The sequence below is a fragment of the Berghia stephanieae genome, chromosome 3, assembly GCF_034508935.2.
Source record: "Berghia stephanieae isolate SIO BIC M18660-M18661 chromosome 3, UCSD_Bste_1.3, whole genome shotgun sequence".
Lineage (NCBI taxonomy): Eukaryota > Metazoa > Mollusca > Gastropoda > Nudibranchia > Aeolidiidae > Berghia > Berghia stephanieae.
The window spans coordinates 22487487-22503358 of record NC_088362.1 but is presented as its reverse complement, the minus strand read 5'-3'; the positions used below and the strand labels follow the sequence as shown (position 1 = coordinate 22503358).

At 35.7% G+C, this 15872-nt stretch overlaps 1 protein-coding gene across 1 annotated transcript in view; it reads right to left on the bottom strand.

Annotated features, from left to right (window-relative positions):
• Positions 1-5533: 5533 nt before the first annotated feature.
• LOC144967347 (Na(+)/citrate cotransporter-like) overlaps positions 5534-15872 on the bottom strand; it is a 16222-nt gene continuing 5883 nt past the window's right edge. The window contains exon 4 of the mRNA XM_078904448.1: positions 5534-5996. Within this exon, the coding sequence (XP_078760574.1) occupies positions 5856-5996 (141 nt within the window). The 3' untranslated portion in view covers positions 5534-5855. The remainder of the gene's footprint in view (positions 5997-15872) is intronic.

Below are 15872 nucleotides of genomic sequence, written 5' to 3'. Positions count from 1 at the left end.
ATGGCATTCTTAAAATTATTAATTGGATTATATTTTTTTTGTCTCAAACTTTAGCTTTTTCCAAATTGTCACAGTCCTTTGATTTAGATTATTTTCCCTTATAGACGAATTACATCTTTCAACAAATATCTTAATCTTGTCTCCCCTACTGTATGTAACATGCGAATAATTAACAAAAAAATATTATAATCTATATTGTAAGAACCATGCACGAGCCTATAATATATATGAATAAGATCACCACTTTTCCTACGATTTTTTAGTGGAGGCAAATTTAGATACTTTAATCTTTCTAAATAGGATAGATGTCGAATGTCAGGTAAAAAGTCTCGTAACGCGTCTTTGTACGTTCTCAGTGATAACAGACTGTCGCTTCTGTAAGGGACTCCAAATACTATTTCCATACTATAAAAACAATGTCTTATGACAGACTTAAACGTTTTTAAATCAAGCTAGCTAAAGCTTCTGTATATAATTCCCACACGCTTGTTCGCTCTTTTAATACATTTGCATACACAGTGGCGTGGCATGCTTTCAGTTTAAAGCGGTGCCAGAATCAGAAGAAGAAAATGACTTACACATGCTATATCTGTAAATACAAAAGAAAGAAAATAAAATTAAAGAAAAGACTTACTTAAATATTTGTAAATTAAATGTGCATTGTGATGTTTCTATCCCTGCAAATCTGTTTTATAATTTGTTTGTAGAAATCACGAACGGCGACTACATAAATCAGCTATGTGAATTGACCAAACCATCAAAGAATTCAACCGCTTCTGTTCCATTTTGCAAGAATATGTTCACTCATACATTTATTTATTCATAAAATCAGAGGTGATTTAAAACTGGTAGAGGAATCTTTTTAAAATTGACGCATTGAGCACTTCAAAATCAGAATGAAATGCGGCGCACATATTTTGTTGTTCTACCAAATACAATACCAGACTTTCAATTCGAAAAAGTAGAAAACATGCTCAAAACTGCTATCATAACGGGTCAAAGGAGTCCCACGTCTTCACACAAGTTCAACTTTAATATATTGATTGGAAATGGCTGAAGGGACACAGGCAGACATTGAAAAATTTAACGTTTGACGCCACTGATTTTGATATTACATATAATCTTCATAGGCCATGACATTGTGCCTAAACGCATCTGAAAGTTGAAATTAATAACTGTAAACGTTTTTAAATGGCGCAAATAATTAAGTGTTTAATCTGTATTGTGTTGTTGTTTCAAATTGGAAAAATAATTTTTGTTGGTCGTGTACATATTTGCAGGTCTGATAACAGAACTCAATTATGGGCTTGTTTTGCATTGGTTTGAGAGTCATTATAGCAATAAAAACAGGTTATCAGACCTGCAAGTAAGTATGCGTTGGTCACGGGCGCAATGTGAACAGTTCGGGTGGATCAGGCAACTTGTTTTACGCTTGTTTCATCATCTGATGATGGTGGGCTAAATTCACAAGATCCCAACTGCTCATCCACTGGATTAAAGGGGATCCAGAATAACTCGTCCTCCGTTTTTAGTTAAATACCGTACATTCCTTATCAATTAAAAAAAAACCTGATGAATAAACATACATTTTGACACATAAAGCCCATGCAGCCGGAGTTTCTCCCGGTTTCTATAGCGTGAAACGGACAATAGCAATTGCTTGATATCCTTTGGGTAGGACGCTAATCTATCCGCAAAGTACTTTCTGCCAGATCTAACCGACCCAGCTACTCATTTACTGCAGGGTGGACAGGGGGTCGGGGAAAAAACCTCGACTGCTCCCGGGATCGATCTTGGTCCCTATGCGTGTGAAGCGATTGTTCTACCAACTGAGCTATCGGGTTTTGTTTTTTTCATTAATCTCAGTTGAAATAAATGTAAAGTAAAAGCATAGTTATTTTTGTTTTACAACATGATCATATTCTGCTTTGCTTGGAGATACAGTGGTCTCCGTTTATAATCATTCCGGCTACAAGCACGATCCGGCTATAAGCATGCTCGGTAGGCGAAACAGAATTATTTGTACAGTAAGATACAGTAGAATCCCGAGAAGGCAACACCGCCAGACCAGAAAGATTGATTGACTTTAAACAATATTGACTTTGTACATTATAAAATAGTAAAATAAATATAAAATAAAATTCCCTTTATTCATCCCATAGAGGGAATTTGTCTCTTGGGTCTACTCCAAGGGAAGACTGGAATAACCCAGGCGGTTACCGCAGTGCAGCGCTGCAAATTGAGCTAAGGCGAGGTGGCTTGCTCAAGGCCACACAGCGCAGCTGCGGGTGATCGAACTCAATATCTTTCGGGTAGGAAATACGGCGATGTGGTCTAGTGATATGACACTCGCTTTCTGATCGGAAGGTCATGGGTTCGAGTCTCGCTCGGCGATTAGTTGAGTCCTTGGAAAAGGCTCTTTCCTCACATTCTCTCACCGTACTCAGGTGTACCTGGCCATTAACAGCGTTGTCTCTGTCGAAAAAAAATTGTAATATCGTCTAACAGGCATCATGTCCCGTCCTAAATGTTAAGTGTTGCTGTTGGCCAGGGACTTCTTGTAAAGCGCTTTGAGCACGTTTAGTGGATATTGCGCTATATAAAAGCTCAATTTCTTTAGGAAGCAAAGACAGACCGCACCACTGAGCCACGCTGCTCCATCAGTGGAGCACACTTAATAATGAAAAGCAAATTTTGGGGATCAATAAGAAGAGTTGACTTTAAGATTGTTGACGTTATGCGGACCCCACTGAAGTGAAAACTGTATCAATAAAGATGAGAGAAGATAGATTGAAATGGTTCGGACATTTAAAGAGACGAGAGAGGGAGTACATGGGAAGGAAAGTATTGGACTTACAAATAGCGGGAAAGAGGAAAAAGGGACGCTCAAAAACTACTCGTAGTTGGTGGATACGGTAAAGATTGATATGAAAGAACTAGGCCTGGAGGAAGATGATGTTCTACTTTGAACCGAGATTTATGGAGATGTGGCATTCATTTTGGCAACCCTGCAAAATGCGGGATAAGCTGAAAGAAGACGAAGAAGACGTGATGCGGAGTCCACTGTAGTTATGATTCAGGATCGTGTTTTTATGTATTCGTCACGCGTTTTGACTCGCCTTGTTCATGTCAAGCAAGGCCTCAACATTATCTTGATTCGTTTCTTCCTGTATAGCTCTACTCTCATGTGTCGTGTCAGATGAGGGTCAAGATAGGCTTCTTTTTTTTTTTTTTTGGGGGGGGGGGGGGGGGGGGTCACTTTGCAGCGATTGCGTAGCTTGTTGTTAAAACAAACAAAAAATTGAGCTTTTATATAGCGGAATATCCACTAAACGTGCTCAAAGCGCTTTACAAAGGGTCCTTGACCAACAGCAACACGTAACATGTAGAACGGGACATGACGCCTGTTAGGCGATAATGCAATTTTTTCCCGACAGAGACAACGCTGTTAACGGCCAGGTACTCATTTTACACCCGAGTACGGTGAGAGAATGTGAGTAAAGACTCTTTTCCAAGGACTCAACTCTGCACCGAGCGAGGCTCGAACCCAGGACCTTCCGATCCGAAAGCGAGTGTCATACCACAAGACCACATGTGTTAAAATATTGAATTTGGTGGGGAGCACATATGTTGCCATAATATTATATCGGCTAAAACAATAAAGGCATAAGTAGTAATACTGCCGTTTTATTGAAGAACACAGTATGTGCTACTTGGTTACCATTGCATATACTGTGTTTTTTTTTAAACAACGACAGAGTACGTCAGCGTTGCCTTCCAAAAAATATTTCTGTTCTGGCTCCAGTGAAGAAGAATATGTTAGTCAGATACTTAGAGGATTATTTCCAAACCATTTTATTTTTGTACCTACTGCTCTTAAAGAAGCAAAGCCTGCGCCGCTTAGCCACGCTGCCCCATCAGTGGAGCACACTTAGATAAGGGAAAGCAAATTTGGGGATCAACGAGAGGTGTTGACTTTAAGATTGTTGACGTGATGCGGAGTCCACTGTAGTTATGATTCAGGATCGTGTTTTTATTTATTGTAAAGCGTTTTGAGCATATTTAGTGGATATTGTGCTATATAAAAGCTCAAGTTTTGTTTTAAAAAAATTGTTATAGCTTTGGTACTTCAAAACTCACATGTCTCATCATGGCAGAGGTTCTAATTCTGCCATAGTTACCTGGTTGGTTTCAAAATACTTGTATTCCATGTCATCACTCAAAACGTCAAAAATATATATATAAGACAATTAAATTTCACCTATGAATACAACACCTATTAAATTTCACCTCTGGAGACAACCTCTATTAAAGTTCACCTCTGGAGACAACATCTATTAAATTTCACCTCGGAGACAACATCTATTAAAGTTCACCTCTGGAGACAACATCTATTAAATTTCACCTCTGAAGACAACCTCTATTAAAGTTCACCTCTGGAGACTACATCTATTAAAGTTCACCTCTGGAGACAACATCTATTAAAGTTCACCCCTGGAGACACCATCTGATGTATTGTTGCACTTTGAAATAGAATGGAATCTTTTGTTTAGTAAGCATCTGTTATACCACATAGTACATATGACTAAATCAGGTGGTAACGCCTCCCACAAATTTATTCATAAACTGTGTTACTGTTACATTTTTTTTGTAGACAGCTCAACATTGATCTCCGTTTATAATCATTCCGGCTGCAAGCACGATCCGGCTATAAGCAAGTTCGGGGGGCGAAACAGAATTAGTCTCTAAGTCTAGTCTTGTGATTACCGACAAAGAAGAGATCAGCACGTTTCTGGGCCATTTCCATTCTGTTTCATTAGTTGTTATTTATTTTTTTTTCTTCTTTATTTCCTTTTTCCTTTTTCTTTCTTCCCCCCCCCCCCTTTTTTTTCCATCATAGATATTTTTTCCTAAATGCATATTATATATAGAGGGAAAGCCGAGACTTGGCGTGTTGACCTCATTGGTTGACATGGGGAAATCAAGGGCTCCATCAAATCCTTAAATAAAATAATAATAAAAATTCACTTTATTCATCCCATAGGGGAAATTTGTCTCTAGGGTCTATTCCAAGGGAAGACTGGAAGAACCCAGGCGTCAGCCGCAGTGAGGCGCCGCAAATTGAGCTAGAGCAGGTGACTTGTTCAAGGCCACATAGAGCAGCGGCGGGAGATCGAAGCCGGTACCTTTCGGGTACGAAGCAAAGACCGTACGGCTGAGCCACGCTGTCCCTAAGCTATCTCTTTAATTTAATTGAACCTTGGATTTTTTTTTTATACAGCGCAATATCCATTTAAATGTTTTCAAAGCGCCCCAGATGGGTCTCAAAGGCAACAGCAGCACCTAACATGTATGTCATATCTGTATGGCAGGTTACAATATTTTTGCTATAGAGTCTACTGTGTTTCCGGGCTGGAACCTCAATTTTACACCCGAGTTTGGTGAGAAAATTTGGACAACTTTGCAAAGAAGCTTGAACCTACAGGTCGGAAAGCGAGTGTCCTATCACAAGTCCATACAGTAACACGCTAGGTATCATTCATGTGATACAACCCTTTATTTTCCTCTGATAATAATAGAAACATTATATTTGGTAAACAGCAAATACAACGATATATCACACAACCTATAAAATTTTTTTTTTTTTTTTCCGGGAAAGGTATTTGAACTGTAGGCAATGAAAAAATTATTGTACATTAATGAGATGTAATCGAAGCTGCTGATGTTCATCATTTATTGTTCTTAATGGTCAACAAAGATTTCCCAGGTGTAGAACATTCCAAACTATGCCTCCGACTTAACAGTCAACAACGTGTTTCCAAAAGCATACATAACATTCCAAACAATGCCCCAGACTAGGTTTTGATAGGAGCGGTGAAATTTCCCAAAAACTCTGGATGCACCTTATCCAAATCGAACATGGCGTTTCCCCAGGTGGCAATGGCAAACAGCAATAAGGGCACTGATATCACATTGAGAACGATACCGGTTGTAACCTGAAACAGATAAAAAAATGCTTTGTGTGAAATAAGACTTAAGGCGTTGAGTTTATAATAGTTTTAGCCTCACTGATTAAAACTTTTAAGTAAGGACACACTGGCTCCGGCAAAAAATAATGCGACAAATTTACTTTAAATGTCATTTACGAGTAAGCCAAGTCACAGAAACTGTAATCTAGAGTTGCCTAAATGAGTCAATAAATGTCAAGTATTCGTAAAATAAAGATACAAAATGATGTAAATATCGTTTATTTCGTTCGTTATCTTTTATAAGAATTATTTTTACTCCCTTACTATATACAGAGCCTGTAGATCTTTGGATATCATTTTAAAAATGGCTTGATAGATATAAGAGTGCACGTGCACATACACACGCGAACATACATACATACATACATACATACATACATACATACATACATACATACATACATACATACACATATACACACATACACACATACACACACATATGCATGCTTGAACAGAGAAGATTTGGAGGGGAGGGGGGGGGGGGAGGTTGAAGTCTCGCGGTTAGCATTTACATTCTTTTCATTAGGCAATATAACGATTCATTGGATCATTACAAGAATGACTGTTCCCCTTCTCTCTCTCTCTCTCTCTCTCTCTCTCTCTCTCTCTCTCTCTCTCTCTCTCTCTTTTACCCCCCCCCTTCAACCTCTTCACGTTCAAACACAGACTTGTTAAAAAAGATAATTACAATAATGAATATACAACCCTCACTGGCATTTAATATTCTTCAATTACTTCTCTGTGAAACAAAGTGGTAGTTGATAGGGGAAAAAAAACGAATCTGCAAATGTAATCTAGAATTTATGTAAATAACTGTGTGGTACGAGGGTTGCCATGCCATTTGTATTTAAAGAGAATAATTTTGTCGCATTTATTTTTGCCTGAACTGCTGATAGCGATCTAATAATCGTTGTTGCCATGCATTAACTCACCCAATCCTAGGGATTATTTGCTACTTTTCAAATTTGGAAAGTGTATTAAAAATGAGCATGTGCATACATATTTTTATTCAACTACCATTAAAAAATAAAAATATTAGCTTTGATTCTACGCCTAAAATTTGTCTCAGAAAAATATAATAAATAGGCATGGGGTAAAAGTAACCCGGGTAAACTACGGAAACATAGTCGGTGTTGGGGTTGAGTGAGCTAAAATGCCTGTGTGTAGTTTGCATTAAACATGAACGAAAACAGTTTTCGGTTCGCTAAGTTACAGAAAATGTAATAACACATTAAGGTATCCAAAAGAAAGAAAAAAAAGCATTTTTATGCCCACATCGATTATATTTTGCAACGATGCGTGAATATCAAAGCCTAATAATTCAAAGAAGTATAATTGACGTTATACATTAAACAGTACTCGTCGAATTCTAGCACGCTCTCTCGAGAAGCGTGTTAGAATCCGAGATGTGCTCATGAGATGTAACGACGTATTATGTATCTAGACAAAAATTACAGAGTAATAGGGAATGAGATTAGCGGAAGAGTAGCGTCCCTTGATTGGACGTCACCCATAGTCTGTGACGTCACCGGCGGAAAAGTTATTAGAGAGAGAACGTCATGTTGGTTGTGCGCATGCGTACAACCAACATGACGTTCTCTCTCTAATAACTTTTCCGCCGGTGACGTCCAATCAAGGGACGCTACTCTTCCGCTAATCTCATTCCCTATAGGAATTCGGCGTACTAGATTCCAGCGAGCATTTTATCAGTGAGTCTGTTAATATATTTTGCATTGGTTGTCTGAATAAAGTCGTCATTATGAATAATTACTTCTATGGTGTTAAAATAATTGGTTTTAAGATAAAGCCTATTCTCTTATATTGCAAAACGAGAACTTAAATCAGTTAGATTTAAAGGAGACAAAAATCCAACAGGGGAGCTCAAGCCATTCTTTCTGTATAATTATAACAATCGTTAAAACGATTATAGTTACTTATAATGATACTATGCATTTTCTTGAAATGAAGAAAATTGTGATTTAGCAAAGCTGGACGCAGAATAAATTTTATACCGCTGAAAACCAGTAACTACCACTATTAAACATAATTAAGGGATTTCAAGAAAATAACCAATCCAACAGATATCTCATTCGTCCTTAGTGTTTTATTCATCGTGTTTTGTTGATAAATGGGGAAACCCGAAACATCCACAGTAACTGTCTTCGTCTAATAAATTGAGGCTTACAATTTAACACTTATCGTTATTTATTCATTTGAGCTTCAAGCAGCATTATTTTCAATATAATACGTAAACTTAACCCACGTTTAGCTATACATTCAAATTATAGCATTTAAACTATCCCAATATAATACCGTTTTGAGATGATATGTCACGTATCGAAATATTACACAGAGTTACACATATTTTACTTTGAACTTTAAGATTTTAAAATAATTATTCGATCTTCCTTAGTAATAGCTCACTTCTTTTTCTTTTATTGTGTGTGTGTGTGTGTGTGTGTGTGTGTGTGTTTGTGTGGGGCGGGGAGGGGGGGGGGGCATTACTCTTTTTGGTACCCTGCTATGTTTGTCTCAATGAAAAAGGCTGTTATAAACAGCATATACCTTATACAACTTTATGGCCCACTGGTTTTTAGATCATATGGAGATTTGTCACACAGTTCTATTTTCTATTGAGAAAATACTTGTAATATCGGTCTGTCGTTACAGCGGGAGTCAAAACCCAACGTTTGTTTGTCGTAACACACAGTAATAAAGACACACATTAAGCTTGAATGTCAAAATAGATAATTTGAAAAGTTGATGAAATGAGAAATGATGTTTAAAATAAAAACAAAAACAAAAAAACTTTAAAAAAACCCCCAAAACAAAAGAAACAACAAAAAAAAAACAAAACAAAAAACAAAAAAAACAAACACCAAACAAACAAACAAACAAAAAAAAAACAAACAAAAAAAAAAAAACAAAAAAAAAATATATTACACCAGTCCCTTGATTTTTACTTAGGTGATTAAAAAAATTGACACTTTGTATATTCATTTTGTGACAAAAGCTGTGCAAGAAAAATTGATGAGGTTTTTGCCAGAATGTAAATATTTTCTTGGTGACCTTTCCTCTCTTAGTGGCTATATAAAGCGCATTGTTGGCTACTACTAAGAAAAACAAAATTTATTGTTTAAAAAAAAAATAGATTTGACAGCAATTATTATCAATTATGAAAACTGGCATATCATATAGGTAGACCATTGGACAGAATAAGTATACACTTTGTCAGTAGGAAATTCGAGGCCCGGAACTGATGAAAGTTTAAGGTTTTATCACCAGACAGGGAATTAACGGTTCTTTTGATTGAGACCATGCATCTGGAATTAGCTGTTCTTTCGATTGATATATCGATACCATGCATCAGGAATTAGCTGTTCTTTCGATTGATATATCGATACCATGCATCTGGAATTAGCTGTTCTTTCGATTGATATATCGATACCATACATCTAGAATTAACTGTTCTTTCGATTGATACCATGTATCTTCGTTTTCTACTCTTACGTTCATGCTCGCATTGTTCATTGGTGTTTGAAACCGGATTGACGTATAAAGCATTCATGAGGCTTATTCTTTCTGAAAAGAACATAATAATATAGACTTCAATGGGCGAAGTTTCACTTAAAGTGGAATTCGAGAAAATGGAGCAATGTCCTGTTTCCTGATGAAAGTCTCTTTGAAGTTGGTAATAGAGATTGAACACGGTGTTATCATTTCAAGGATGAAAGATATCATCCTGTTACAACTGTGGAACTTCCTAATCGTGGGTACTGTTCAAGTATGGTTTGGGGGGTTGGGGGGGGGGGGTTATCGGAACTTTGAAGACTGAATGTTAAAAAATACGTCGAAACAATGTCACAATCATATCATGTTATTCTTTTAATTTAAGCTAGACACTATTTCATTTTCCAAAAAGACAGCGCACCTGCTCATCGTTCGATGAAGTTAGAAATTTTTAAAATGGTAATAACATACAATTCCTTGATACGTAGTCAGCTGTTTCACTCGATTTGAGCCTAATCGAACATACACGGGACCAATATGAAAAGTAAACAAGGGGCCATCCACACACCAATAATAATCACGAATCGTTTCAAACTTTAGTTCACATTCGGGATGCCATTTGCAGTTTATAAGATGTAATGGAATACACTATGGATTAAAGCTAACATTGTTTTTGAAGGGAGTAAAACGTTTTTGAATCTTGTGTTTGTCTTCCACATTTGGGGTGTCATATCAATCGGTTGTATCATAAACTTGACATCTTTCTCGAGACGACGTATAATTTGCAGTTTATAAGATGTAATGGATGGTCATACACTAAGAATTAAAGCTAAAATTGTTTTTAAAGGTAAGTAAAACGTGTATGAATCTTGTGTTTGTCTTTATTTTCGTCGTTTTCGATTTCTAACATATTATTTTCGTAAAAGGGCCAGAGCTTCTCTGTACATTAAATTATCCTATTGATCTATAGTATATCAAAATCTGCAGGAAACATTTCAATTGTAACTTGTCAACATCCGTAAAGGCTGTGAATCTCAACAAAGCTCCCAGTAAGTGCATACTTATTTTGTCCAATATTATGATATAAGATTGGATCCATAATCTTCGACTAGTGTCTCTTACACTCGATATTTTGCCTCGTATTTGCGTGTGTTATATTCAAATTTCACGAATCTTATTTTAAGTATACATTTACAGATTTTAAAAAATTAAAAAAAAACAAAAACAGAACCGATTTGTACAATATATTGACATTATATATATATATATATATATATATATATATATATATATATATATATATATATACATATATATACATATATATATATATATATATATATATATATATATATATATATATATATTATGTGTGTGTGTGTGTGTGTGTGTGTGTGCGTATGTTTTAAAAATAATGAAAAAGAGAAAGAGGAGGGGAGAAAGATACAGACAGATGGATAGACATACAGATCCATAGATAGATAGATAGTGGGACAGAAATATATATATATATATATATATATATATATATATATATATATAGAGAGAGAGAGAGAGAGAGAGAGAGAGAGAGAGAGAGCGAGAGAGAGGGAGAGAGTGAGAGAGACAGATAGATAGATAGATAAATAGAGATAATTAAAAAACAGTCTCTTGACTTAACTGACGTAGAAGCCTTTCGCATCTCGGCTGAGATGCCTTGGCAACTTCCATCAGTTTCTGTGTAAGACGCTTCTGTTCAACTGAATTGCATTGGAATCTTGTATGTCATATCGCTTTCAAGTGGTTTTCTATCTTGGTTCATCATATCTGGCAACAAGTCTTTGTTCGAAGGCATAGATCCATCCATTTATCGACATATAGGTACTTTCGGTACTGGATTTTTGATTTCTTTATAAGTCATTTTAAAGACGCTTTCGGCCTTTTAAAATTCTTTCCGCGGAAAGAGCTTTTTGCCTATTTATACAGTGAAGGAATAAAACTGGCGTGAACTTTGATCTACCCATAGGCGAAGTTTTTGATATTTCATCGTTAAATTACAAATCAACATTCTGGTTGTTGGTTACATACATTTCATCGGTGTTATTTAAATATTATCATAAAAAGTGTACTGCTTTGGACGACTCGAGAAATGTACCTAACGCCGAGGAGCAGAACAAAACACTTTATTATTCATTTCCTTGCGGCCAATTGTCAACTGCTCTTTAGAACATCCTTTGTTTTTGTCCAATACTCTCAAGGCTATTCAGACATAAACTTGCTTTAAAAATTTTTAAGTAATGATGTTTTACCAAACTAGATCCCAAATAATCCTTCAATTACTCTGTATTCATCTCAAAGTTTTGATCATCAAGCACTAAGACTTAAGCAAATCAAGTTCCATACTATCATGTTATGATAAAATAATGAGATTCAAAACCTTTCTTTTTAAACAATAATATTCAAGGTGTTGCTTTACTGCATTTTATTTTTTGTAAGCATTAAGTCGTTTAGCGAATTAAAAATAACACTTTAAATCATTTTAAAACCGAAAAAAGAAAAAAAAATGAAAGATCTAATCTCTCATTCGTCTTTAGTGTCTTATTCATCGTGACTTTATTTGACAAAGGGGAAATCCAAAACATCCACATCATCAGTTTTTGTGATTTAACTCGAAGCTTTTATTCTGTTCTGATATCATTACATTGTATAATTCATTATACCACATCAACTCACATATTAATGATTTTTGACAAATCTTTCCATATTTGTTAGTTATTTATACGCTAATGTTATTATTGATAGAATAAAGCTATACCAACAATGGTAGATTATTTAATAACATCAAAGTTCAGGCCAGTTTTTCTGTATTCACTTGAATTTTAATAGATAAATTCATTGTTGTAAGCGAGATTCGTCGATGCAATTATTGTACGAAAATGCATCTGTGTTGGAATTCGAATTACAAATAAATAGTATAATCCTTTGCATAATTTGTTTTTTGTTTTTTGTTCCATCCTGTCTATATTATACTGGCGAGCAAAAGAAATACCTGCGCTACCTTTAAAAGTGAGACCATTTTATTCCAAACAGTATAAACAAAGCTAAAAGTTTGATATGATCTGAACTACATGTAAAAAATAATTTTAAATCTTACAACCTTCAGGCATGATTCAAGTACATCGAATGTGCAAGCATTTATATCAACATTTTTCAATGAATACAATATGGATTGCCCGATAATTTTCTGCGAATTGTGCAAGAGCTAGTTTCGGTAATAAGGGGGTCTTAGGTTTGATCCCCAGTCAATGCATGTTGATATTTTTGGGGAAGGCATACATGTAAATCACGCATTGTCCTTTTCGCGAACAACAAATTAGAATTACAAGATTTAACAAACATCCTTAATGACTAGACTCAACAAGATCTTGACAAGCCAGATGAGCTTTCATTTAAAACTCAAGACTGTGCAAGTCATCTCTTCTGTTCGTATCACTTTATGGTTGTGAGGCCTGGTCGATGAACGAAGAACTAGAAAGGTGAATCAATATATTCGAGAACAAGACTTACTGGAAGATTCCTCGTGCGTCTTACCTAGAACAAAGAACAAACACGAATGTTTGTGGATATGTGGAAAAGCTGGCGTTAAGACAGGAACATCTGTTTGCTATGGGTAAATGAAGGAAACTGTCATACTTTGGACACTTGGTCAGACACGACAGCTTGTGCAAGGCACGATGGAAAATCAATGGAGAAGAGGATGAAAAAAAAGAAAATGTGGCAGGACAATATCAAGGAATGGACAGGTTTGGCGTTATACGAGCTGATAGAGAAGGCCGAGATGAGTGGCACCAGATTGTAAAGACTGCATCCCGCAAATTCGCTCAACGACCATCTGGTCATAGAATGCATGAGTGAATGGAATCGGTTCCAAATAGACATGACGGAACAATTTGCCTCAACGTAGCCAATCCAATATTCACCTTGTGTATTTTCTTAAAGATAGATTTGTGTGACCTCGGTATTTTTGTGGACTGCTGATGGGCAAGACAACAATAGCAATTCATGTTTTTTCTGATAGATGCCATTTCATAGAGTATCTTTCAATCGTGATTCCAGTTGATATACAATCACGTTCGTCTAAGTTCCAGTAGGTTCATATTAAGAGGACAAATGAGTCGCACGTGTACTGACAACTTTTTACAACTTAGCAATGCCTCAAATAAAAATTTGTTTCCTCAAGTCAATTAAATCTGATGAGAACATTGTTTTCCACAGGACTTGACACTCACAGCGGACAATCTACTGATTTCGTTCTTCTATTTGTTGCACACATACTAATATAACATGTCCGAAAAGAAAACAATTAAAAGTTGAACCTTTTAGGAGCAGACAGTATAACATTGCTCCACCCCAGGTAGACTTTGGATTACAACAATATATGATTGCAACGATATTAAAAAAATCTTACACCTTACAATCAAAAAGCTTACTTGAGTAATTCGTATTTTCAAAGGTTTTGGAAGTTTGTCTTAAATAATTTGCCAGTTTGAACTCACAATACTTCTGACCACCGTAAAAGGTTCCTTTTGACTCTAAAAATTCTTGCAACGTACGATAACTTTGCTTTCAGATTTAACGCTCTGATTGTCGGTTTCATGTTCTTTATGATAATATAGTTGTAGTTAGGAATTTGAAGTGAATGTTGCGGCAATGTTTATCAATATTTCTAAGCTTAGTCTTACTGCTTTTGTTCTTTATTTGTCGGAATGGATTATTGTGATTATTTAGTTGCTATCCAACAAGGTGCTCATGACTGATGTGGATGCCTTCTGAACAAAGCGGATTTATTCAATGGAAAGAAATTATTTCAGTGGCGGCACCCACACCTTTATATTATAAAAGATACCATCGACTGGGGTGAATTTGCTCAAAGGGTGAATCTGCCTCTATAGATTTTGACAGATTAGATTATATTTAATTTTGTAACAGTCATTTCTTTTTATAAAAAAAATATCAAGCCCTCTAATATGGGAAATTACTAACTATAACAAGCCTGAGAATCCTCAAAAAGTTACTTTAAATAGTATTAGAATATAATTAACAATTTCATTTGCTCGCGAGGATAATATTGGACATTTTAAAAAGAGGTATTATCTGTACCATGTCTTTCATATTTCAATATTTGATATCTCCTATTCGAGGGTCAAATAATTTTATACCATTAAGCAAGTATTTAATTGACGTGGTTTTAAGTTCTGTCACATAGAATTAAGTTCTACTTTGTTGTTAATAACTTCCGTTTCAAATCAATTTGCTTGTTGTTCGTATAGAGCTTGTTTGCGAACCACGGATCAAAGCATTGGACTTGGTGAGATTCCTTTGACGCTTGTAGGATCCCTTTTACTTCCATAATTTTGGTAGAGCAGTGAGGCGTTAGATTTTCTTTCCTCATTGATATCGTTGGTTATGGTAAGGGCCATCGTGATTTTATGATGCCATAGCAGCTCTGGAGGGACTCTGCCAGGTGCACTGTGATGATTAAGGCATTTATGTTGTCTCTGAATTCTGTCGGTGATACAGATTGGATTAGCGGTCTAGTGCCTTCATAGGAAGGCCTAATTGGGTTTATAACTTTACTTTGATATTTGGCACCTTTAATATTGTTGCATGCAACTACTGTTATTGGTGCTTTTGATAATGGTGGAAATGATAATAATAGCAATGGTGATTATGATGATGATGATGTGATAATGATGATAATGGTGCAGCAGCAGATAGTGATGATTAAGATAATGATACTAATAAGAACAATGACAATAATGGTGATGATGATGATGATGATAATAATGGTGATGATGATGATGATGATGATGATGATGATGATGATGATGATGATGATGATGATGATGATGATGATCATGATGATGATGAAAATGTTACTTTTTAAGTAGCATTTTTCAAGATTTTCTTGGAGTGGAAATCGTTGATGGAATCAAGCCAAGTATTACCTCTCAGCATTAATGACGTGCATAGCCACAGAAATACACAACACAAATAAATAGCAAAGTTATTTACTACCAACAAAGCTTTCAGTGATAAACAACAAGCAAATGTCACCTATCATTGATTTCACCATCATCTCCACTATCCCGACTTCATTCATAGTTACAGATAAAACCGGCATTTGGATAGCATTTCTCGTTGTAGTTTAAATAAAAATCAAAAACTACTCTTGACCGGACTTTGTCAATGTTTTTATTTTTCCAATTCTTACAGTTTGTGATCAATGATTTCCTTTCCAAGTCAATTTAATTGTTGTTCATATGGAGTTTGTTTAAGATTCACAAATCA